This window comes from Arctopsyche grandis, chromosome 13 (genome assembly GCF_051622035.1).
Source record: "Arctopsyche grandis isolate Sample6627 chromosome 13, ASM5162203v2, whole genome shotgun sequence".
NCBI classification, from domain to species: Eukaryota; Metazoa; Arthropoda; class Insecta; order Trichoptera; family Hydropsychidae; genus Arctopsyche; species Arctopsyche grandis.
Genome location: NC_135367.1, coordinates 3,564,186 through 3,589,896, shown reverse-complemented (window position 1 = coordinate 3,589,896; position 25,711 = coordinate 3,564,186). Strand labels below are relative to the sequence as shown.

Here is a 25,711-nt window from a genome sequence, read left to right as displayed (position 1 = left end):
GCGATGAACTCTTTCTTCTGGAATTGTGGCGGCTCGCTATACGACATGGTCGAGTTTGGTCACCTTCCTACACCAACTCGGCTGTGTTCAGTGGCTACCTCACTCTGCCTTCAGCTATCATAATAAGAGCACGTGCATCAACATACCAGTCGTCTCATTCGTTCATCCTCTATAGAATAGTCAAAGGGGATGTTGCCCTCGAGTTCTACATGTTTGTACTGGATCAATGATGATTGGTGTGCAATGTATGAGATCACTGGTTTTGATTCGGCATTGTACAAGTTGTGCTATATTCCAACGGTAAATGGACTATTAGTCATATGTGAACCAGTCACAGGACAACCGGTCGCTCTAGATCGGTCACACGTGATCACCCGTCACACTAAAACTAGTCACGAGAAAACTGGTCACACCCTAAAATTGGTCACGAGAAAACTGGTCACACCCGAAAATTGGTTAAAAAAAACTGGTCACACCCAAAAATTAAAATTTTTGGGTGTGACCAGTTTTCTCGTGACCAGTTTTAGGGTGACGGGTGATCATGTGTGACCGATCTAGAGCAACCGGTTGTCCTGTGACCGGTTCACATTTGACTAGTAATCACCGAACCATTCCAACAGTAGCCCCCCCAAGTACTGGCCGTAAACCAAGGTGCTAAGGCCGTAAACCAGGTTTATATCGCGGGTGCAAACGCCTCCGTCAATCGAGATTTTGGTATATATTTTAGATGCGAGATAGGGGCCGTCAATGGAAAATATTCTATGTAATATTCTTGGACCAGATTTCATTTCAAAGGGTAGTGAAGTCGGCCTATCGTCTCCGTTGCTTTTTACATACTTCTTATTATTTTCAATTTAATAGTGAAGACTTCAGTTTTTCCTGTATCATGGAAGCGTTCGAAAGTAACTCCGATCCATAAAAAGGAAAATATTAATATGCGTTTTATAAATATAAAATGAATCTCGTCATATATTGTATTCATTTTTTTTCAAACTTGCCAAAGAACTTAAATGTTTTGGCTGGCAGGATGGTTATGATCTTGGGTGACTTTAATTCTAGGAGTTTGAGTTATGTTCCCAATGAATTAGTTTTTATGTCCGAATTATTAAGTATGTATCAATTAAACTCCTTATACCTGACCTTGTTGGTATAAATATATGAATAAAATAAAATAATCCAGAGCAACAGACTCAGACGGCAATTTTGCCAACTTTTCGCCGCGAATATATTGTACTTGTAAACTGAACATTAATAAAAAATCTTAAAAACTTAACCGAATTTCCATAGACCGGGCTAAGGTCTAACAGTCTCCAGTCCTAACAAATAAATGCGTGCGGCCTACCTCCTAAGGGTATAAATATAGCCTACCGGCACCTTTTTTTAGCACTACATCCCTGAAGGAAGTCTCAGTGCAGATGGATAGACGAAGGTATAACATGTGGGATGAGATGGATGAGGGTTATAGTTTTCCATATGTAATCTTGAATATATCAGTTTTTACAAGGCTCTTTTTTTATCCTTTATCTTGGGACATGGCAGTCACTAAACATATTGAGTTATAGCTGTTAAATCTATTCTTTAGACTAAATCTCAGGAAGTGAAGAACTGGAGCAGTTGTCAGTTTGACATTTGGCAGTTAGACATCGGTTTCACGTGGTTTTGCGTAATGGACTTAATGGAGTTTCCAATGCAGTGCAGACTTTGCTTGAGCTCTGATTCAGCCGAGTCTTTCGTCTCCATCTATGAAAACCTTCATCCACATTTGGCGCAACTTATTTCGACCTGCTGTCGGCTGCAGGTCATTTACCGTTTACATTTTCCCCCTGAATCTGATCACATGTTTAATATACATTTATAATTTATACAACCGTATGATATCGCTTTCACGATTTTTTACCGTAACTATAATGAAGAATTTCTAACATGCCATAAAACGAGTTGATATGGGAATCCGTACTCTGTGACTTAATATAAATATTGTATTTCGTCGACAATCTTGATATTTATTTCGAACTTTCAAACGACGTTTACGCCAATTTGTAATTGGCTATATGCAGAGAAATGTTATATTAATAAAAGTGGCTTTAGGCGTCATATTGTTGTCAAGTGACGATTGTCCACAGACAATCCTAAATAATTTTAGCATCAGTCGTATTTGACGCTTCGTGCTCGACGTATGTCCGATAAAAAACTTCTCTGTTTGTTTATATTACTCGCAAGATGGGCAACCATTGGTAAAAATTGCACAATTCATTCAAAAACACACAATAAACAACATGGGATACATTTTTATAAGTAAATTGATCCGATTGTATTCCGTGCGTTGTAGCATATTTATAGAGACGTACCGCATAATATTGACAGTAATTATTTATTCGTAAGGGCCCTTCTATTATTATTACATTTCTCTGGCTATATGTATGTACGGTTGTATGTGTGTACCTAGTTCCATCTGAACTCATTCTCATCTGAAACTTTCTGATTTGCAGATCAACAAAGGTGACGGATTACTGGATAAGATATGCCGTTCTTGTAAAAACAATATGGAATTGCTCATAAGTTTTCGAAAAGTTTGTCTTCGAAATTATGAAATTTCGAAACTGAAGCTAAACAAGCATGTAGATATCAAACCGGAAGAAGTTCTACTGGAAGATTTAAAATGGGAAAATGAGTCTGATGTCAATACAGTACCAAACGTTAGCAACACCCCCGTTAATGATCAGATAAATAAAAAGTTATATAAATGTGATATTTGTTTGAAAACTTTCGCTCGAAGAAATTGTCTTATTAGACACATTAATAGTCACACTGGATTAAAACCATACAAATGTAACATTTGTTTAAAATCATTTGCTCTAAAAGTTTATCTCACTGGACACATTAAGATTCACACTGGGTTGAAACCATATAATTGCGACATTTGTTTAAAATCATTCGCTCGTAAATCCAACTTTAAAGCACACAAAATAGCTCACACTGGAATAAAATCATACAAATGTGAAATTTGTTCAAAATCGTTTACTCAAAAATCAAAACTAACGATACACAAAAGAACTCATACTGGGGAAAAACCATTCCAATGTGAAATTTGTGCAAAATCGTTTGGTCGAAAATTCAGCCTTAATATACACAATAGAACTCATACTGGGGAAAAACCATACCAATGTGATGTTTGCATGAGATCTTTCTCACTTAAATCTCACCTCATAACTCACACAATAACTCATACAGGAATAAAACCACACAAATGTGAAATTTGTTTAAAATCGTTTACTCAAAAATCCAGCCTTTTAAAACATAAAAAAACCCATGTGACATTAGTTCAAAATCATTTTCGGAAAATTCTACCCAAATACACATAACAAATCATACTGAATTAAAACTATAAATGTGACATTGGTTTACAATGTTCTACCCAAAAATCCCGCTTTACTTTATACCGCAGAACTCACACCGGGGAAGAACCATTGATTTCAAGTTTCTCTGATTAGATACATACATACATATATAATCTTATTTCATATTAAAAACAATGCGACTCCTTATATATGAACTTATTTACAGAAATTATGTTACAGGTACTTGATTAATCATTTCAAAATCAATATAATTGATTTTGTATAATTGTACTGGAAATTATTTGAATAAAATTCATTACCTCCCAAAAAAGTGATTTTTACTTTATCTATGTACATAGTAACAATATATGAAGTTTTGTGATCAAAAATTCGATCTCGAGATTTTAACTGATTCGAACTCAGAATCGATCACGTTTTCATGATCTAGAATAAATGTGTGTGTTTGTGCGTCTGAGTATTTTGGCATATGAACTTCGCACGTTGATACGGACATACGAGTTCATTCCGTCATTGTAGAATCGAAAATTATATGTCTAGTCGATAATAATTACAAAAATCTCGAAAAAAAAGGTATTTGCGAGCAGTTTTCCGTGTCACGGAAGATACGCGCGAGCGATTTTCGTGCGAGTGGTTATCCTGTTAGCGATTCACATTTGACAAGTAATCACCGAACCTCATATAATACTAGCGTGGCGGCTTTATGGCCACCTTCCTGCGAGTTGGGACCAACTCGGCCGCGTTCAAGAGTTGCTACAGCACTTCTTCCTCGGCTGCCATAATAAACATTTGTGCATCAACAAGCCAGTCGTCTCATTCGCCCTACCCCCATACTAGTTGGAATTTCAACGGGTGCTTTCAGATTGATACATGATTTAAAATAAAGTTACAATATGAATAGTAATAATTAATCGGAATCGGAACTGATTAACTAACGGGAATCGGTTACGTCAATTAAATAATGCAATAAAAAATACTAATAAAATTATAAAACCGAAGTCGAAATCGGATAATATGAAAAGTACGTATTTTTACATCACGTGACGTAATCTAAAATATTTGTGAACTATGTATGTTTAATTTACAAAACTCAATACCCACAACCATGTATAAACAAACCCCGGTCATTGACCTCGCAACCTTGAATATTATAAATTACATATATATTAAATTTAGAACCTGCCGTCGTGTTGTAATGGTCTCCAACGAAGTTGAACGGACAGATAGGCTTCGGGGGGTTGGTTGGCACTGACGGATCGATGAGGAACACGTCGTTACGTTCAACAAGTAAGAATATTTGTTAATTTTGTTAACTGCCAATATTAGGATACAATTTTTATTTTAGTAAGGAAAAACGCAGGGGGGGTCTTAAAATCAAACACCGACCTGGTTCTTTTTTATTTAGCACTACACCACTGGATACAGTGGATAGAGTGAAGAGATTGAAATAGCAATGGGTGGGTCATGTGGCTAGAAGAATGGACGAAAGGTGGACAAAAGTACTAGAATGGTAAAAGGAAGACCACAGAGAATATGGGTAGACGAAATTAGGAAGATGAGTGGGGTGAGATCGATGAGAGTTGCGCAAAATAGAGACGAGTGGAAGCATGTCGGAGAGGCCTTCGTCCAGCAGTGGATGCTGCACGGTTTAGGATGATGAAGTATGTTTACCAAAATTATCTTAATTTCATCCAATAAATAAAAATTATTACTAGACACCGTGCTTTTTCCAGGAATCGGGGCGGTTCAGCTCTATTTACAAAGCTAGAGTCCAAAAAAAAAACGTTCGGCGAACCTTGAACAATGCAATGAACAATACACAGCACCCCCTGGGTCCGTTTTTTTCAAGACGGCACCTTGGTTATCCAGCCTTTAATTATTACATTTAAAATAAATAAAACGCAAGCCAAACAATAGATTTGTGTATTTAATTTTCAATTCTAACTTCTCTTAAAATTATTTAAATAAACTGCAATGAGAAGAAATGTCAGGAGAGGGGGGGGGCAACGAAACACCATGGCACGCATGCAGCCAAGATGTAAAAATATTTACAGTATTTATATAATAACAATTTTTTTTATATTTATCCCAGTATGCCATTTATTATGTTTCTTGAGGTTAGATTTTTGAGTAAATGATTTTAGACAAATCTCACACTTGTAAGGCTTTTCCCCCGTGTGAGATCTCAAATGTGACACAAGTTGACTATTTCGAATAAATGATTTTAAACAAATTTCACATTTGTGTAGTTTTATCCCAGTATGCAATTTTTTATGTGTCCCGAGGGTAGATTTTTGAGTAAATGATTTTAGACAAATTTCACACTTAAATGGCTTTTCCCCCGTGTGACATCTTATATGTGACACAAGTGTATTATTTCGAATAAATGATTTTAAGCAAATTTCACATTGAAATAGCTTTTTTCCAGTATGTGATCTTTTGTGTAACGCAGGTTCGGATTTATTGGGAAATGGCTTTAAACAAATTTCACTATTCTTTCGAAGAATTGTTGGTAGTGAAGGCTCATCGTCCCATATTACATCTTCCAATAAAACTTCTTCAGTCTTGATTTTCAAGCAATCGTCTAGCCTCAGTTGAGACGTTTCGTAGCTTCGAAAACAAGCGTTTCGAAAGGCGATCAACAATTCCAGATTGGTTTTACACGAAAGACACACCGCGTCTGGCAACCCATCGCCTCTTTTAACCTGCAGATGAAATGAAAAAATATAAGTAGGATTGAGCGGTGAGAAGAGTTTGGTCCACAATAGTTGTAACCTGTAACCTGTAACCAGCACCGACCTGAATTTGACAGCAGGTCCGAATGCGTTGCTCCAGACGCTCTGGATGAGGATCTGGTCTCTGGAAGATGGAGACGGAAGACTCGGCCGGAGCTGGTCCAAGACAAAGCCTGCACTCCATCGTCTCTGCACTCCTCGTCATCGTCTCCATCGTGACAGCGACCAGACGACTTGCCTTCGCGACCGCTATTTTTGGTCTAAATTTGGTACTATGTGGTCATACCAGAGAAATGTTAGGCAACAGATGGTTTCGTTATTTTATAATACTGTAACGTATACTAAACAGAGCCGCCGAGTAACTGTGATCGGATTAAGACGGGTAGACTTCCTGAGAGACCGTGAGACCGGTGTAAGTGGTTTTAGGGATTAGCAACAAGCTAAGTGCAGGAAAGCTAAACAATGATTGCACTTCTCATACCGTGGGAATACATATCCGAATACGTGACTATACAGTAGGTAAGCAGATTAGACGTCCTGAGAGATCTACCCCTTATAAGGCGGTACGTAGGCGATCTCATGCGATTCTGGACGGAGCAGTGACAGTGTGTGTAACTCCTTAATCATCAATAAATGCTGTGAAACGACTGTTGGCTTTTACTTGGATCCTCCACCCACCCCTACGCAACACTGGTCGTCAGAAGTGGGATCCAAGATGGGCCGTGGAACAAAGTCACCAGCGAAGGAAGAGAAGCTACAGCGAAGCCATCCTCGGGAGCTGTAGGAGAGAGTTCGAGCCATGGAGACACGAAACAAAAAAATGCAGTTTTCACTGCAACACACAGAATCGGTCATCACATTTTCGGTTGTCGAATTGCAGTTATCACTGCAACTCGACTTTGACATTATCGGCGGTGGCCGCCAAGAAGTCATCGGGATGACGGAAGGAGGTTACGAAACGGGAGGTTTCGTACAAGTGCTGCCGGGAGAGGACAACTTGAGGCGTTGTCAAGGGCAACATCGGAGAGCAGCATCCGGCAATTGCAGAGTCATCCAAAGGGCGACCGAGACGAGGGCAGTTCGCCAATTCGCCGCAAGTAGCAATAATTAGCGGCTGTAGGTGACGACGATCCACGGGAAAGCATCGTCGTCAGAAGAGGAGTGGAGATCAGGAATGGGGAGGAGCAAGAATTCATCGGGATGACGGAGGGAGGTTGCGAAACGGGAGGTTTCGTGCAGGTGCTGCCGGGAGAGGACAACTTGAGGCGTTGTCAAGGGCAGCATCGGAGAGCGGCATCCGGCAGTTGCAGAGTGGTCCAGGGGGCGACTGGAACGAGGGCGGTTCGCCAATTCACCGCGGGTGGCAGGAATTAGCGGCTGTAGGTGGCGTCGATCCACGGGAGGGCGTCGTCGTCAGAAGAGGAGCGGAGATCGACTACAACTGAGAGATGTCGATTACAAGCCACTATTCCCTTCAACTGTTTGTTGAGGGCAGATGTCAACGAACTGAAAAAAAATCTAATTGGAAACTAGTCGAGTCTAATTGGAAGAGTCGGAAAGTAAACGGATTGAAATGGAATTCAATCGGAACCATGCAACGGCAGAGAGGCACATTTTTCAGATTGGATAAATGTTGGTTGGTCAGTCGGCGGAGTCAATCAAGTCACTTTTGGGAGGATAGAGGCACCGCTTCAGAGGGAATGGCAACGGAAGCACGTTCTGGGTGGAACGTTGGTCTGCAGCAAGATGCTGGGCCACATGAGAGGAAGACGGGGCCACCGCAACAAATTTGGACGTTGGGGAAACGAGCGACTTGGATCAACTACGTGAGGGCATTTGAAACCGAAGAAACGCCAGATCGCGACTTCAACGAGAGAGAGTGGAACAATTGATATACGTCAACATCGAAAAAAATCTAGTTGGAAACTAGTGGAAACACGAGTACCTGAAAAAATACATGGACAGTTGCAGCAGTGTTTAGATCATCTCGCAGATGTAACGGGAAAATACATCAGAAAGAAATGGATTTCAGTTGGGTCAATGGAACGGAAAAGAAGCACATTCAACAGAGTGGCAGACTGTTGGGTGCACATTTACCAAGGTCAATGGAACGGAAAAGAAACACAACCAGCAGAGTGGCAGACTGAGGTGTGCACATTTTCCAGGGTCAACCGTCATTTTTGTGAGGATGGTGGCGATTCTTGTGGGACATGGCTTTGGAGCACGTTCTGGGTTGAACGTTGGTCTGCAGCACGATGCTGGGCCACATGACATAGGAACACTGGGCCACCGTAGCAAATTTGGACGATGGTGACACGAGAGACATGGACCAAGTCACTTTTGTGAGGATGGGAGCGATTCTTGTGGGACATGGCTTTGGAGCACGTTCTGGGTTGAACGTTGGTCTGCAGCAGGATGCTGGGCCACATGGCAGGAATACGAGGCTGCCATAGCAAATTTGGACTTTGGTGATACGAGCAACATGGACCAAACACGTGAGAAATTTTGGACCGAAGAGCTAACAAATAATGATTTCCAAATGTAGAACATCGGATGACTAATTTTAGGCGATTAGAAATGTAATGCAATTGTTTCCATTGTAAAGGTGACGTAAAGTGAAGTGTAACGAAAGTTCAATGTAATTGTTTCCATTGTAAAGATGACGTAAATTGTAGTGTAACGAAATTTTAAATGTTTTTGTTTCCATTGTAAAGGTGGCGTAAATTGAAGTGTAACGAAAGTTTAACGTAATTGTTTACATTGTAAAGGTGTCATAAATTGAAGTTTAATGTAATTGTTTCCATTGTAAAGGTGACGTTAATCTAACTGTAACAGAATTTAAATTGTAAAGGGAACGGTAGTAGAATTTAAATGTCATTGTTTCCATTGTAACTGCAAAGATAACGGCTGTAATTGTAAATGTAACTGTGACTGATATCAGATATAAATGTAACTACTACGGTAGATTTATCAGTTAGGATTTGTTGGTCAATCGAGACGATTTGACCTAAGAGGGGGGCAATGTAACGTATACTAAACAGAGCCGCCGAGTAACTGTGATCGGATTAAGACGGGTAGACTTCCTGAGAGACCGTGAGACCGGTGTAAGTGGTTTTAGGGATTAGCAACAAGCTAAGTGCAGGAAAGCTAAACAATGATTGCACTTCTCATACCGTGGGAATACATATCCGAATACGTGACTATACAGTAGGTAAGCAGATTAGACGTCCTGAGAGATCTACCCCTTATAATGCGGTACGTAGGCGATCTCATGCGATTCTGGACGGAGCAGTGACAGTGTGTGTAACTCCTTAATCATCAATAAATGCTGTGAAACGACTGTTGGCTTTTACTTGGATCCTCCACCCACCCCTACGCAACAATACCAAAAGTGGTATTTAAAACAATGAAACTTGATCAGTTACTTATTCTAAATGATCAGAAGAATATAATAAACCATCACTAATTTATTCATTTTTGTTCAGTACATAATTATTTTTTTATCAGTAAATAAATCGTGTTTGATCAGTATTTAATTTAAATTCCTTTTTCACTTTCGGAACCGGATTCGCGTTACAGTTCCGGGTCAGGATTCCTGTGTCAGTTCCTCTTCTCGATTCCCGATTTCTGTATCAGTTCCGATTCAAATTAATTTTTATTACATGTATTGTGGATTTTTATTTAATTTTAAATCATGTATCAATTCGTGTATATACGCGTGAGCGGACGTTTACGCAAAGTTTTTATTCACGCATATACGCGTGAGCGGACAGTAAAGTGTTAACAGAAAATTTTGTTTCATAATTTTAATACTCTTTTCTTACGCCGGTCATACTTTTCGCCCCGTCTGTTGAAATTGCTACAATTTTAGAGCACTTTGCCAAAGAGCCGCGGATTGCCGACTCTGGCTTAGGATGATGAAGAAACTTACCAAAATTATCTCAATTTCATCCAATAAATAAAAATTATAACATTTAAAAAAATAAAACAAATAAGCCAACTAATTGATCTGTGTATTCAATGTTCAATTATCAATTCTCTTAAAATTATTTAAATAAACTGCAACGAGAAGAAATGTCATGAGAGGGGACACCACAAACACCATGGCACGCATGCAGCCAAAATGTAAAAATACTAACAGTATTTATATAATAACAATTTTTTTTATATTCATCCTGGTATGCATTTTTTTTTATGTGTCTCGAGGCTATATTTTTTAGTAAATGATGTAAGACAAATTTCACACTTGTACGGCTTTTCCCCCGCGTGAGATCTCAAATGTGACACGAGTTCATTTTTATAAACATATGATTTTAAACAAATGTCACATTTGTGTGGTTTTATCCCAGCATGTAATTTTTTATGTGACACGAAGCTAGATTTTTGAGAAAATGATTTTAGACAAACGTCACATTTGTGTGGTTTTATTCCAGTATGCAAGTTTTTATGTCTCACAAGGTGAGATTTTCGAGAAAATGATCTTAAACAAACGTCGCATTTGTGTGGTTTTATCCCAGTATGCAAGTTTTCATGTGTCACGAGGTGAGATTTTCGAGAAAATGATCTTAAACAAACGTCGCATTTGTGTGGTTTTATCCCAGTATGCAATTTTTCATGTGCATCGAGGTGAGATTTTAGATAAAATGATTTTAAACAAACGTCACATTTGTGTGGTTTTATCCCAGTATGAAATTTTTTATGTGTCTTGAGGTCAGATTTTCGAGAAAATGATTTTAGACAAATTTCACACTTGTAAGACTTTTCCCCCGTGTGAGATCTCAAATGTGACACAAGTTCATTTTTACGAACATATGATTTTAAACAAATGTCACATTTGTGTGGTTTTATCCCCGTATGCAAATTTTTATGTGACACGAGGCTAGATTTTTGAGAAAATGATTTTAGACAAATTTGACACTGGTAAGGCTTTTCCCCCGTGTGAGATCTTAAATGTGACACAAGTTTATTTTTTCGAATAAATGATTTTAAACAAATGTCACACTTGTAAGGGTTTTCACGCGTGTGAGTTCTTAAATGTCTGACAAGTGAATTTATTCTAATATATGATTTTAAACAAATATCACATTTGAACAGCTTCTCTACAGTATGTGATATTTTGTTTAACACAAGTTCGGATTTGTTGGGAAATGGCTTTAAATAAATTTCACTATTCTTTCGGTGAATTGTTGGTAGTGAAGGCTCATCGTCCCATATTACATCTTCCAATAAAACTTCTTCAGTCTTGATCTTCAAGCAATCGTCTAGCCTCAGTTGAGACGTTTCGTAGCTTCGAAAACAAGCGTTTCGAAAGGCGATCAACAATTCCAGATTGGTTTTACACGAAAGACACACCGCGTCTGGCAACCCATCGCCTCTTTTAACCTGCAGATGAAATGAAAAAATATAAGTAGGATTGAGCGGTGAGAAGAGTTTGGTCCACAATAGTTGTAACCTGTAATCTGTAACCTGTAACCAGCACCGACCTGAATTTGACAGCAGGTCCGAATGCGTTGCTCCAGACGCTCTGGATGAGGATCTGGTCTCTGGAAGATGGAGACGGAAGACTCGGCCGGAGCTGGTCCAAGACAAAGCCTGCACTCCATCGTCTCTGCACTCCTCGTCATCGTCTCCATCGTGACAGCGACCAGACGACCAGACGCCTTGCAATTTTTTTTTGTCTAAATTTGGTACTACATAGTTAGGGAGCTTGTAAATTGGTCGAATGCTATACACCGAAATCCATTCACCGCTATTCCACTAATACCGCTTTCATCGGAAATCGGTAGATCGAAAGGTAAATTCGTCTAATACAGGGACGTTATTTGGGGGGGGAGGCATGGGGTGGCAGTTGCCACCCCTTAGTTTTGAAATAGTGTGAATTTAGAAAACAGTAAGAATTTAACGATTAATGAAATAATACAAATATGATTTTTATGTTCAGGGACGTCATTGGGGGGGGGGGGGGGCATGGGGGGGGACCCGCCCCCGCTAAATTTAGGAACAGTGTGAATTTAGAAAATAGTATGAATTTAATGATAATTTATTTTTATTTTTAAATACTTTTTATTATTACGAAATTATGTTCACAATACATCTTACATCTATTTTAATAGCTACTGATCTACTAAACATTTTCTATTTTACAATTTAATTTAATTTGGTTAGTAATCATAGTATTATATTATTCTAATGCTAATCTACAGCATAATAGGAAAAAGAGCTCAAAATGCTCTAAATGCTCATACAACATCTAATACATAATATTAATTACAGACTCTCTAAAGTCGATGACCTAAACAGATTGTGTTTAGGTAATCTGTGTTTATACCCGAAGGGTATAGACATTTTGTTGTAATCACCGAGACTCTTCACAAGTGTGTTAGTATTATGCTTATTAGTGATTCTGTCATAGAATCTACTGGTTAGTTTGTTAGTAATGTCTGTAACAAACGGAATATTATATATGGCATGCAGTTTTTTCAAGTTAGTATATATGGGTGTATTATAAATTATATTTACGGATTTATTTTGTATTACTTGGAGCTTGGAAAGATTAGTATTCGAGGCGTTATTCCATACAGGTGAAGCATAGGTTAATATTGGTAATATGAGCGCGCGATACAATTTTATTTTAATTTAATGATAAATGAAATACTATGGATCTATGAATACTTCGTTTATTTCTTACTAATGTTTTTTCCCGGTTTCGCTCGGTATTTGTAATATAAAAAGCTTAATCATGGCGAAACTAACAGTAAATATTCAATTGTTTTTTTTTTAATATTAAATTTATTTGAATCGAAAAAAAATAATATTCAACCATATATCGATATCGTTGTCAAAGAAACATTGCTTTGTTTTTGAAGCTCCCATCCAAACCTTACAACCTTACAAAGTCTCTTTCGAAATTATAAATTAGATGTTACTTATGGGTAGCTTAATGGCCAATAAAAAAATTGCTGCAATAAGCTACTTTGAAAAAAATGTATTATGATTTCGATGCAAGTATATTTTGTTTTTTGAAGGTATGCCTTGGGTAAAATTTTTAGAAATTTTTCAACCCATGGAGCGAATTCTTAGAATGGTCCGCCTTACTTTATTTTATCTCTGAAACAGATGTGTAACGTATATTTTTCCGAAAATTTCTTGTTTATTGTTTATTTTCAAGAAAGGTTTTAAATTAACATTTTAATGAATCGGTTCAATCCGAACTATTGTATTTTTTTGCGGACGTCCAATTTCTCACAAAATAACGAATGGGATGGATTTAATCTTCATGTGTGACAAGTTCGGTCCAAAAAAAGATTTAGCTATTAGATAAAATTGCGTTCTGATCAAAACCTTATATAAGTATATAGGACGAGGGAAAGGTTTCGACCGTTTCCCGGCCTATGGAAATTCAGTTGAGTTTGAAAGAGGATCGTTTATTTTCGTTCAATTGGTACAATGATTATTGTATGTACGAAGAGTTTTCTTCGGAGAAGTGATCTGTTTGAACTCCAGAGGCTCACTCTGCCAGTGGGAGTTGCTGCGTTGCTTTATAAACGTTTTGGGTTGGAGCGAATCGTGTGCATATCCTTTGTTCTCCGGGCACTGTTGATGCAAGCGATGACCTAGTTTCGGGCAAGTGTACATGTGACACGTGTTGAGTGCATTTTCCTTTGTTCCTGGTACTCGCGCTGACCTAGTTATGCTGCGAGCGTGGTTATTATGGCTTCAGTGCCAGGACGTGGTTCGTGGTTTTATGGGTTCATACGCCTGGACGTAGTTCGTGGTTTTATGGGTTCAGTGTGTTCTTCCTTTGTTTCCAAGACACGTGTATAAGAAGCACGTGTCGACCTTTTTACTAGGCGAGCGTTTGCCATGCGTTAATGACTTTACAGACACGTGTTCTTCCTTTGTTCCCCGGGCACGGTCACAGGGATCGTTGATGAGATCGTTTGAGTTGTACTATATGCCTACAAGTACATAAATAATACAAATATAAATTTTCAACTTGATACGTAAAGGGGTGTGGAAAAAACCGTGTGGTCACAACATTTTTGACTTTTCATAGTTTTTTAGTGATACAGTTTAATTGACGATTTGAAGATTTTGGTAAAAAAATTTCCAATAAAACCAATTTTTGCCTGCAGATTTTCGGTAAAAGCGTCATAAGTGGAATAGCATTCGGTGTATTGCATTCAAGCAATTAAACTGCTCCGCCTATCGCGCACTGTCAACCTGCATATTATACGTGATAGACAATAGCAATGGAGTGCAGACTTTGTCTCCGCTCTGCTCCGACAGACTGCTTCGTCTCCATCCATGACGACCCTCATCCACCGCGTATTTTTGCCTGCTGTCGGCTGCGGGTTAGTTACGTTACGTTACGTTACACTTTCTATTGCCATTGCTATTGCTATTGTAATCGTCATACCTTTCCCATTTGCAGGTTAGGAAAGGTGACCGTCTGCCTGATATGATATGCCTTTCTTGTGTCAACAATCTGGAATTGCTCGACAGCTTTCGAAACGCTTGTTTTCGGAGTGACACCACTTCGCGGGTGGAATTAAACAAATATGTGAAAGTCAAGCCGGAGGAAGTTTTGGTGGAAGATTTAATATGGGATGATGAGTTGGATGCTGATTTGCCACCCAATATTTCTCGTTCACCAGACGATGGCGAGGTAAGTAAATGGAATTTGGGTGACTTGAACGGTCCTAAGCAAAAAACCTATAACAATGTTAAACATTGAATAATATATGGTTTATTTTTTAGACCCCTGGAAGAAAAATTACTTCGAGAGATAATATGGCAGCAATAATAGATACCAATAGACATATTCTAGGGGAAGAATTACCATTACGAAAAGCTTTAGATAAGATGTGTTGTACACAATCTGAATTGGACCATGTAATATATTTCCAAGACAAATTGTTTACTAATAAAAACAATCTTGTGACACAGAAAAGCTCGGATACTCGGAAAAAGTTGCATGATTGTGACATTTGTTCAAAATCATTTAACATGAAAGAGAGTCTAAGTGAACACATGAGGGTTCATAGTGGGGAAGAGCCACACAAATGTGACATTTGTTCAAAATTATTCCGTGGAAAAAAAGGTCTCAGTTCACATATGGTTATTCATAGTGAGGTAAAGCCGTACAAATGTGACATTTGTTCAAAATTATTCCGTAGAAAAACAGGACTCAGAGCACATATGGGTATTCATACTGGGGTAAGACCACACAAATGTGACATTTGTTCAAAATCATTCTTTAGAAAATCTGAAGTCAACTTACATATGATTATTCATACTGGGGTAAAGTCACACAAATGTGACATTTGTTCAAAATTATTCCATAGAAAACGGGAACTTAGTTTACATATGGGTATTCATAGTAAGGAAAAGCCACACAAATGTCACATTTGTTTAAAATCATTCCATAGAAAATATGATTTCAGTGCACATATGAATACTCATACTGGGGTAAAGCCACACAAATGTGACATTTGTTCAAAATCATTCTTTAGAAAATCACACCTTAGTACGCATATGAGTTTTCATACTGGGGTGAAGCCATACAAATGTGACATTTGTTTAAAATCATTCCGCAGAAAATGGGACTTCAATGCACATTTGGGTATTCATACTGGGGTAAACCCACACAAATGTGACATTTGTTCAAAATCATACTCAACAAAATCAAACTTTAGTGCACATATGAGTATTCATAATGGGGAAAAGCCATACAAATGTGACATTTGTTTAAAATCATTCCATAGCAAATGGGACCTCATTACACATTTTGTTATTCATACTGGGGTAAAGCCACATAAATGTGAAATTTGTTCAAAATCATACTTTACAAAATCACACCTTAGTGGACATATGAGTATTCATACTGGGGTAAAGCCATACAAATGTAACATTTGTTTAAAATCATTCTTTAGAAAATCGGACCTCAGTGGACATTTGGGTATTCATACTGGAGTAAAGCCACATAAATGTGACATTTGTTCAAAACTATTCCGTACAAAATCGAAACTCAGTTCACATGCGAGTATTCATACTGAGTTAAAGTCACACAAATGTGACATTTGTTCAAAATCATTTAAGACGAAACCAAATCTTAAAACACATATGAACATTCATACTAGGGTAAATCCACACAAATAGAAATGTTTTACGTCAAAACAGGTCATTTTGGTCCCCTAATGTTTCATAAAATTCGTAATTTTTTTGCCATTTTTGTTTGTATTCAGATTAAAGGTATACACTCAATCGAGGACTTGTCAGCGAACTTGCCTTGAAAGTCTCTTCTCATTTCCTTCAACTTACCTCTGCCAAATTGAATTTTCCTTCATGAGCATTATTTATCAAGGCATCGAATCTGGCTTCCAACAGTTCTTTCTAAATGCCACATCTCTATTTGAAAATGTAGCAGTAGTACTGGTTCGTCGGACGTGTAGATGGATGTACCTTTACTTACTTAAGATAAATCAACAATTAAAACGGGTTGAAGAAAAAAAATTCGAATTTGTTAAAATTCGATTTTCCTGAAATTATATTTTGTATTTATAACAATTCCATACATAATTTACAATAAAAAATCATCATAGTTGTTATTGTATTTATTTGAACTCTTAAAACGTATACTTTGTACATAAAAATAATTAAGGTTTTTGATGGTGTCAATTGACGTTTGTATGCGTGTCCATAGTCGCATTTTTTTTTGTTAAACTGAACTTTACTTTGTTAATTTTAAGCTTAATTTGTTTTTATTGAACTAGTAAGCAAATTTATATGATACTAGATGTATTACCCAGCTTCGCTCGGTATTTGTAATATAAACAAAATTGTTAACAAAATATAATAATTATAAAAAAAAACCACTATAAAATTTTCACATATAGGCGAAAGAAAAAGAAAAATTTAAACATTAGGAAATAAGAAATAAAAATAAAGATAAAGTAAGCTAATTACTAAAAGCAAAAAATAAAAATATCAATGTAATGAAAAATAAAATATAAAAATATTTTTTTCTCAGCGGTGCCTCCTGCGGAGATTTCGAATCCTTTGAATCGAAAAAATAAAAATAATATATGCATATATAATAATCCAATTACCGCCACATATATATATATTGAGTGAATGCGACAGTTTTGCTTCGACCAGATACTATGTATCTTAACCCATTTGAACCCACGCGGTCAGTTATGAACTTACACGATGTATGCCAGCGCGGTCATTCTCGGCATTTTACAATTTTGCGTCGTAAAATAAAGGGATCACTCAGGCCGGCCGTAAAACCTTTCGTTACGCTTGGTTAGATGTTGGTGATGAATTTTAAGAAAGTCACACGAAATTAAATCAGTTCCTTTTGGAGTTTTGAGGGAATAACATCGAGCGCTTTTCGACTTGCAGATATGTCGAAGAGAAAACATACGTAAGTTTTTTATTTTTACATATTTTTTATTTATCTTTATGTTTCTAATACAGTAGGACTTATTGTATAATATGCATAAGAGAAATTGCGTTTATATATCTCATATTCCTGAAAAAAAAAATCAAAGTCGACGGAGTCGTATATGACTCCTTGGGATAATGACACATATTTTTTTCCAGAGAATGCAATTTTACTACTGCAGAGATACGGGAAGAAATTGATAATTGGGACGAGTCTCAACTTCCGGATTCCATATACATACATATTACCACCCCTGGAAACTGATATTCGGTTAAAGAAAAAAGTAGGGTGGAAATCAATCAACCATTTAGTATAAATATGTATAATAAATATATGGGTGGGATTGATCAAATGGATAACCATATTTCTAACTATAACATAAGTATTAGAGGGAAAAAATGGTACATGCCTATTCTGTTTTGGAACATCGATGTAGCTGTGAATAACGCTTGGATTCTTAGCAAAAGTTTTGGTTGTAAACTTGATAAATTAGGATTTATCAGACAGGTAACAGAGACGTTGTGCAAGTGTTATGGTCAAAGACGAAAACAATTGGTCCCATTCAGACCCGGCAAAGTTAATCAAAATCAAAAGGAAGTTGGAAGACATTTGATATTGGTCAAACAGAAAAGGAGAAATTGTGGACACTGTAAAAATAAAACGTTTTCCGCTTGTGATAACTGTGAAATTCCATTGCATGACAAATGTTTTGTACCGTATCATAATAATTAATTATTTTGTCTTCATGTATTTTGTTTTTACGACTTTTGAACCCAAAATCTCGTTTATGACATTTCTTCTTTTAAAAGGGTGCACCCTTTTTTTTGTTGACGATGTGTATATGTCACAATATATGTACCTACGTGTGTTATGTTATGCGATTTGAAAATATCATTTTATCGAAGAGATGCGTGTTTGTTATTTTTAAAATTAATTTTATAAATTTCTTAACAATAAAATTACAAATAACCAGTGAGAAAGTATTATAACTGATTATGTGACTCCATTGTGATTTTTGTTTTATTTTCAAAAACATGTTTCATTAGCCCCAAAGGTCGTTCACGACACCACCTTGAAAAAAATTAAAAATGTTGAAAAATCAATTAATTATCCATCCCTATCCTATAAAAAATATTTCCCATGAAATAACTCAAAGATTTTGGAAAATAAACGAAAAAATAGTCCTGGGCACATGGGACATGTGTTTTCACGCGAGCTCTGGGTTCAAATGGGTTAAATCGACAAAATCGAGGTTTTGTCTTCTCCTATTTTCTCCTCCAAAACTGGACCAATCTTTAAAAAAATTTCATCATCGGTATGAGAAAGATATTTTCTGTGTAACTATGCGCGTATTTTTTTTTTAAATCAACCGTTAAATAAGCACGCTTGGACTCTTTTCGTGGGTGTAAAAAAGAGGCGATTTTATAGATGTTTGGCGGCTCCTAGCTCCTATAAAAAATAACTAATAAAAAAATAAAACGATAGATGCATCCCAATGATGGATATCCATAGCATATTAAAAAATGATTTCTCTAGTGCCATAATTGAGGAAGGGAAAAGTGTAATACGTTTGTATGGACAAGGCGCTTGTGTCCAGCCCTATTAAGCCTGGAGATAGTCCTCGAAACCAATTATAACGGCGGCTCCTTTAAGCATACTCTACAATTCTAACGATAACTATCATACTAACGAGAACTCGAGTGCCAAATATTCCGTATTCGCGATTTTCATGCCAAAAAATGTCTTTTGGGCGATCGCAATGTGACTAATAATCGAATTAACGTTTTTTTTATTTTTACATATATACCAGGAAGGCCTTACAGGTAAATCCCAATGCGCCTTCCTGGCCAATTACAAATTACAAATACAAATGCAGCATTTTTATTACAAGTCGTTGAATTGCGAGACACTGAAAAATTAACGAGACATCTATGAATTGTACATAAATTTTATTGTATATCAATCAAACTTCAAATAGTGGTGACATAGTAGGTAGGAAGGATTTTTAGCCAATTTTTTTTTCCGGGAACCGTTTCAACAATGAAATCAGAGAAAATTGGCAAACTCTGATAGGAAACGATCAACCTGGAGTCACAAATCCAGGTCTGACCAACAGCATACTCTGAAAAATTCATTGTCATTCAGGGATTGAACCCGGCACCTTCTTGACGCTAAGCAGAAGCTTAACGTCCGAGCTATGGCCAGCAGCTGTTTTGTTTGTGTTCCAGCTGAGACACAATTTTTTCGTGAAATTGGAACGCATTTAACCTGCCATCTTCAACAACAGTATTTGTGAGCGAATGAATGAGCTGTCGGTGAACGGAAAGTCTATGAAGGACTTTTCGTGTAACCATGTTGGACGCATTGGGGCCGTCCACACCAACGATATTACTTGCAATATTTTGCATACCCAGTTCCCATATTGCAACCTGTAGTTGCTATTTAGAAACTGGTTATGGGAAATATCATATGGGTAATATCGTTGGTGTGAACGCAGCCATAGAGCCAAAGCTGTGAAATATGTGATTTGACAGTGACCATTTCCAGTGTCACAGTGTCACAGTACCACAGTGCCAGGTCAATCGACTGGATTGGATCAGGATGGAGATGGAGCCAGGGCCACGGCATTGCAGTGCAGACTTTGCTTGTCTTTCGGACCAGCCGAGTACTTCGTGTCCATGTTCGTCCGCGAAGAAGCTCACACCCACACCCACACGATTCCAGACACATCTATAGCAACGCGCATCTTCACCGGCTGTCACCTGCAGGTCTGTCTGCTCTCTATGTCTTCCCTTTATGTTTATCTATTATCCAAGGCTCGTCTATTTGCATTCTGGCACACCTCGAACTATCCCTTTGCTGCATTTTATATGGACACGTTCGTGCCTGACGTGACGTATTCCGAACACCAACTATCACTATTAGCCCAGAGACGATACATTTCTTGTTTCAATACACGCGTACCGTTTCCATAACTGCGCAATATTGTACGCGTATGCGTATGCTAGCTGTCGCCATGACGCTTTCATGAAAACTTTCATATGCGATGATAATTGAATAATATGTTACTTAAATGATCAATTTACTTAGAAAAATGTATCCCATGTTTGTTTATTGTTTCGTCTTGATGACGCTTTTTTCGATGCTCTTTGCATGCCCAAAATGGCGGTCTCCTTCATCTCACTCGATCTCCAATTCCTGATGCTGACGATGATCTCTGCTTGTTTTGGGAATGTGTCTGGTGTTTGCGATTATACAATGAAAGATTCCATTTGTATTTTATGGTTATTTATTCAAGTTTAATGGATACAATGGTGGCTGCGACGAGATGGTGATTACTAGAGGTAGGATAGTCACAGTGCTATCCATTGTTCGGCAAACCTTTAACAATGCATTTACAACCTTTGAACAATACACGGCCCCCTCAGGCTCCGGTGACTAGTGATTACAACACACCCATCTCGTCTAGATGCCTAACGTTAACTGACGCGCCGCTTGCTTGCACCCCCTTTTATAGCCTGCGCGTGGGGAGACGCCGAGGCCTTCTAGAACATTCTCGAGCGCCAAACTAGCGTGGGTCGACATCCAATCAAAAGGTTTCCCTCCAAAAGCCAGTGTTCCCCTCACACAAAATCTCACAATGCCACAAACAATATCTTATGACAACATTTAGTAAATTGCTTCGAACATTTATTGTGAGTTTTTGAATGCATCGTGCAATTTTTAACGATGCACTTGCCCAGAAATGTTTTTATCGGACATATGTACGTCGAGCACCAAGCATCAAATACGACTGATGCTAAAATTATTTAGGAATGTCTGCGGACAGTCGTCACTTGACAACAATATAACGCCTAAAGCCACTCCTATTATTATAACATTTCTCTGTATTAGCCGACTAAATCTATTCACACTACGCACCGTGTACTGCTGTGTGTCGAGCAAACCCGGTTTTCTTTGGCAGTGTGGACTAGCGGTTAGCATATCTTGCTACGGTTAGTGTGGTTATGAGTTCGAGTCCCACTCCTTGCTGAATGCCAGACCTTGGTTTGTAACCAGGTCGGTCGTTTCTTATCACACTTTTTCTAATTGTCATTGAAACGATTCCTGCAAAATTGGCTTTCCCTCTCCATTTCTCACGCGGAATCTTCGTGTCTCTGTGGATGTTGATTGTATAAATTCGTATTGTTGTATAAAATGTTTATTGACGTATTGTATTCGATGTTTATTACACGTATTGTATACGATGTTTATTAAACGTATTGTATACGATGTTTATTTTGATCGTATTCTATACCAGTGGTTCTCAGGCGAAATTTTACCGTGGCCGCACAGGTGATAATAGTGGTCCCATGGCAATGTCTGGTGGCCGCACCAAATTTAATCAAATAAATTAAAGCTACAAAAAAGTGGATCAATTTATTCATAAAATAAAAGAAATTTTAACATTTTGGTATCTATTTATTTAATAATAATGCAAATTGAAATTGCTCAATACTCCGATTCCGATGCAAGCCGCATTGCTGCTTCTAAATTTGCGCCTGTCATCTGGTTTCTAAATTTGTTTTTAATTAAGTGCATTACACTGAATAATCTTTCGCAATATACGGTAGTGGGAAAAATAGACAATATTAATAAAGTAATTGTTGCCAAATCTTTATATTGGTTTGTTTCATTGTCAACGTATATTTCCAACCAAAATTTTTGAACCGAAATATTATTAAAATGGTTATTAAGTACTTGATCATGACTAATTTCTAATAATGCATATTTTACGTTAGCCCAGTTAATTAATCTCAATACTGAATTGATTTTAATCTATTTTGTAGTACTATGAAATTTTCATTTGTCATAATAATAAAAGGGGAAGATACAAAAGAAACAGTTTCAAGAAATTCAATTTCGGAACCTTTTATCAAGTTCCAGATTCAGATATTTAAGACACTATTATTATAAGTTTTAATTTTAATTTTGAAGTCTTGTCATTTTATCTATCAAAACACTAACAGAAGATAAAATTGAAAAATTGTTATTTAACTTCTGTCACAAGGCTTTTCGCTATATTTTTTAGTTTGTCAATGATAAGCATGGTTTCTATTATTGTTAAGTTACTTTTTTGTAGTTTTTAAAATATATTAATTTTTTTTTTAAATATTAGTATTATTTACTATTAAGTCGCTGGTGGCCGCAGTAAAATCTACTAGTGGCCGCACTTGAGAACCACTGTTCTATACGATGTTAGCAATGTCTGGCCATAGACGTCATGCATGCTTTCAAATTATGTAATGATTATGTATTAAATATATCATATGTATGTAATTTATTGATGTATATATTATAGTACACTCGTCGCATTGGAATGATCTGAAATGACGAGTGTACGTTGATTGATTGAATAAAATAAAATAATATATTTATGAAGAATACAAAAAGTATCTACTAGATCAGTGCTACTCAAACTATTTCAGTTGGCGGACCAGCATATATTTTTCAGTAATTCTCACGGACCAGCATCATATTTTTAAATAAAAAGTTTATGTATGTATATGAGTGAAAATTTGTTCATATAACAAATAAAAATAGTATTAAATATAAGTAGTAAAATGCCATGGGTGCCATGCCCCCCCCCCCCTTGGGACGAATTTAATTTCATACATACTGTAAATTTTTCATATTTAAATATATATAATATTATTTATAACGGATTTATATTTTTATAAATATTAATTGAAAAACATTTCTTTCACATTCTTTTAATTTATTATCACATTTTTCCTGAATTGGGTTTTACATCATAGTAGTTTTCTTTGAAAAAAAAAAATAACTACAATGTAAGCATCATATTTACTATTATTTACATATATTGTATTGTTATCTAAACAAATCTAAAATCACATAATTTTTATTTTTTTTATGTTCAATTTCAAAATGACCCCCTCCTTGACCATTTTCTGGATCCGCCTATGCTATCCCTTGACAACTAAAGTATGGCATCATGTGATAATAGTCGTTTATAATCCGCGCCTATATCTTGGCATAGTATCCCGAATAATCTCGAGTTTATAGGGCATGTCTTTATATTATTTATTATATGAAATGGATGAGATGATGCAACGTTATCATAAGCTATTGTTTTAATTTTTTATTTACTTCTTTGCCCACGGACCGGCTACCGCCGTTGCACGGACCAGTAATGGGCCGCGGACCATAGTTTGAGTAGCATTTATCTAGATAGATTATAAAATTAATGAAGAAAGAACCGTTCCCACAAATTATGTGTTTATTCGATTGGGATATGAGGTGTTCGATTATATATGTACTTCATTTATAGTCGTATGATCTTATTTAATTCTATTTGCGGTGGATAAAGTTTATTGTAATTAAAAAATAAGTTTTTTTTTATATAAATGTAGTTGTACTGGGTCATACCCAAATTTGCAGCATTGTAAAAAGCATTAGATATAGACAAAGGAATACGCTAAAAACTATTTGTGAATTTTTCTCACCAAATAATTACTCACTCGGTGAAATGACCGTTAATTGGCCCAACAATTTGGAAACGAATGGCCGTCACAAATGGTAACATGTATGTATGTATATGAGACAGATATAAGAGAGACCCCTCGCTCAGGGGTCTTCGTTACAGACCCGTTCTACCCTCTGGACCCTTGATAATTTTTAAGTTGTTTGAAATCTCAATACTTACCGATGCAATAAAACCCACATCCATTCATTCCAATCTGAAGCAGCTTAGCCTTTCCGTGTATGGTGGTTTTAGTGGTAAATAATAGATAGATATACAAAGTCTTAGGCGAAAATGATATCTCTTAAACAAAATTTTGCAAATTAGTCGAAAGTACCAAATAGTATACAAAGCCAATCATCTCGATAAAAATTTGTAGACATATTTATGTACATACATATATTAAATATTTTCAAAGCAGCATTTAATTTCCTGGTGTTGTTCATGCCAACTCTCGAGATTGTCTATTTGAATCTGTTGTAACAACCTGTATATACATAAAATATAGGTCCTATTGGTATCCGAATTCATTCTAATCTTAACCTTTCGCATTTGCAGGTCAAGAGAGACGACAAATTACCAGATACAATATGCCGTTCTTGTAAGAATAAGCTGGAATTGCTCATCTGTTTTCGAAAACTTTGCCACCGAAATGACAAAATTTCGAAACTGAAGTTAACCACGAATTTTAAACCAGAAGAAGTTCTACTGGAAGTTCTATGGGAAAATGAGTCTGATGTTAATACAACACCAAACGCCTACAACACTACTGATAAGGCTGAGATGAAGGAAAAATCAAACGAATGTGAAACTTGTTTAAAGTCGTTTGCTCGAAAATCGGACCTCTCGATACACAAAATAATTCATACTGGGGAAAAACCATACCAATGTGACATTTGTTTAAAATCGTTTAATAAAAATTCAAACCTTCTGTAACACATAAAAGTAATACATACTGGAAAAAAACCACACGAATGTGAAATTTGTTTGAAATCATTCGTTAAAAAATTTGCAAAAAATACACAAAACAACTCATGCTGGGTTGGAACCATATAAATGTGAAATTTATTTAAAATCGTTTGCTGAAAAACCCAGCCTCAAGATACACCAAAGAACTCATACTGGGGAAAACCCATACCAATGTGAAATTTGTTTAAAATCATTCGGTCAAAGACAATATCTCATTGGACACTTAAAATCACATTCTGGGTTGAAACCATATCAATGTCTCATTCGGTCGTAAACGTAATCTAGTTGAGCACATTAGAATTCATACTGGGTTGAAAGCGTATAATTGTGACGTTTGTTTAAAATCTTTTGCTCAAAAGTGCAGCCTCACGAAACACCAAATAACTCATACTGGGGAAAAACCCAAGTTTAAAGTCATTTTTTGTTAAATCCGACTTAACAATACATATGAGATCTCATTCCGGGGAAAAACCATACCAATGCGACATTTGCCGCCGGAAGGCGGCTACAATAGATTGGGAGCTATGAAAAGGGCTGCATGGAAGTGTCCACGATGCCGTAATCCACAAAGTTCTCAGTCTTTGACCGAGTCACCTTCGCCGTCATTTAATACACTACTTAAGGATATCCTTGATATCAAACGTAGCATTTCATGCCTGCCGTCGCTTGCAGAAGA

The 25,711-nt window shown here is 36.8% G+C and overlaps 6 protein-coding genes across 6 annotated transcripts in view; 4 read left to right on the top strand and 2 right to left on the bottom strand.

Annotated features, from left to right (window-relative positions):
• Positions 1-1,603: 1,603 nt before the first annotated feature.
• Positions 1,604-3,663, top strand: LOC143921498 (uncharacterized). The gene is made up of 2 exons (XM_077444828.1): positions 1,604-1,979; positions 2,221-3,663. The coding sequence occupies exon 2, from the start codon at positions 2,544-2,546 to the stop codon at positions 3,360-3,362; it is 819 nt and encodes a 272-aa protein (XP_077300954.1). The 5' UTR covers positions 1,604-1,979; positions 2,221-2,543; the 3' UTR covers positions 3,363-3,663.
• LOC143921502 (uncharacterized) overlaps positions 2,646-25,711 on the top strand; it is a 189,925-nt gene continuing 166,859 nt past the window's right edge. The window contains exon 1 of the mRNA XM_077444832.1: positions 2,646-2,671. The gene's annotated coding sequence lies outside the window, so the exon portion shown is untranslated. The remainder of the gene's footprint in view (positions 2,672-25,711) is intronic.
• LOC143921500 (uncharacterized) lies at positions 5,268-6,361 on the bottom strand. Its single transcript, XM_077444830.1, has 2 exons — positions 6,156-6,361; positions 5,268-6,061 (listed from the first exon to the last, which is right to left on the bottom strand). Exons 1-2 carry the CDS (start codon positions 6,303-6,305, stop codon positions 5,414-5,416), a joined length of 798 nt encoding a protein of 265 aa, XP_077300956.1. The 5' UTR covers positions 6,306-6,361; the 3' UTR covers positions 5,268-5,413.
• LOC143921476 (uncharacterized) lies at positions 10,083-11,815 on the bottom strand. The gene is made up of 2 exons (XM_077444803.1): positions 11,575-11,815; positions 10,083-11,473 (listed from the first exon to the last, which is right to left on the bottom strand). Exons 1-2 carry the CDS (start codon positions 11,722-11,724, stop codon positions 10,262-10,264), a joined length of 1,362 nt encoding a protein of 453 aa, XP_077300929.1. The 5' UTR covers positions 11,725-11,815; the 3' UTR covers positions 10,083-10,261.
• LOC143921459 (uncharacterized) lies at positions 13,702-17,160 on the top strand. The gene is made up of 3 exons (XM_077444780.1): positions 13,702-14,445; positions 14,526-14,759; positions 14,852-17,160. The coding sequence occupies exons 1-3, from the start codon at positions 14,344-14,346 to the stop codon at positions 16,250-16,252; spliced, it is 1,737 nt and encodes a 578-aa protein (XP_077300906.1). The 5' UTR covers positions 13,702-14,343; the 3' UTR covers positions 16,253-17,160.
• LOC143921504 (uncharacterized) lies at positions 19,038-25,068 on the top strand. Its single transcript, XM_077444833.1, has 2 exons — positions 19,038-20,311; positions 24,625-25,068. The coding sequence occupies exons 1-2, from the start codon at positions 20,222-20,224 to the stop codon at positions 25,000-25,002; spliced, it is 468 nt and encodes a 155-aa protein (XP_077300959.1). The 5' UTR covers positions 19,038-20,221; the 3' UTR covers positions 25,003-25,068.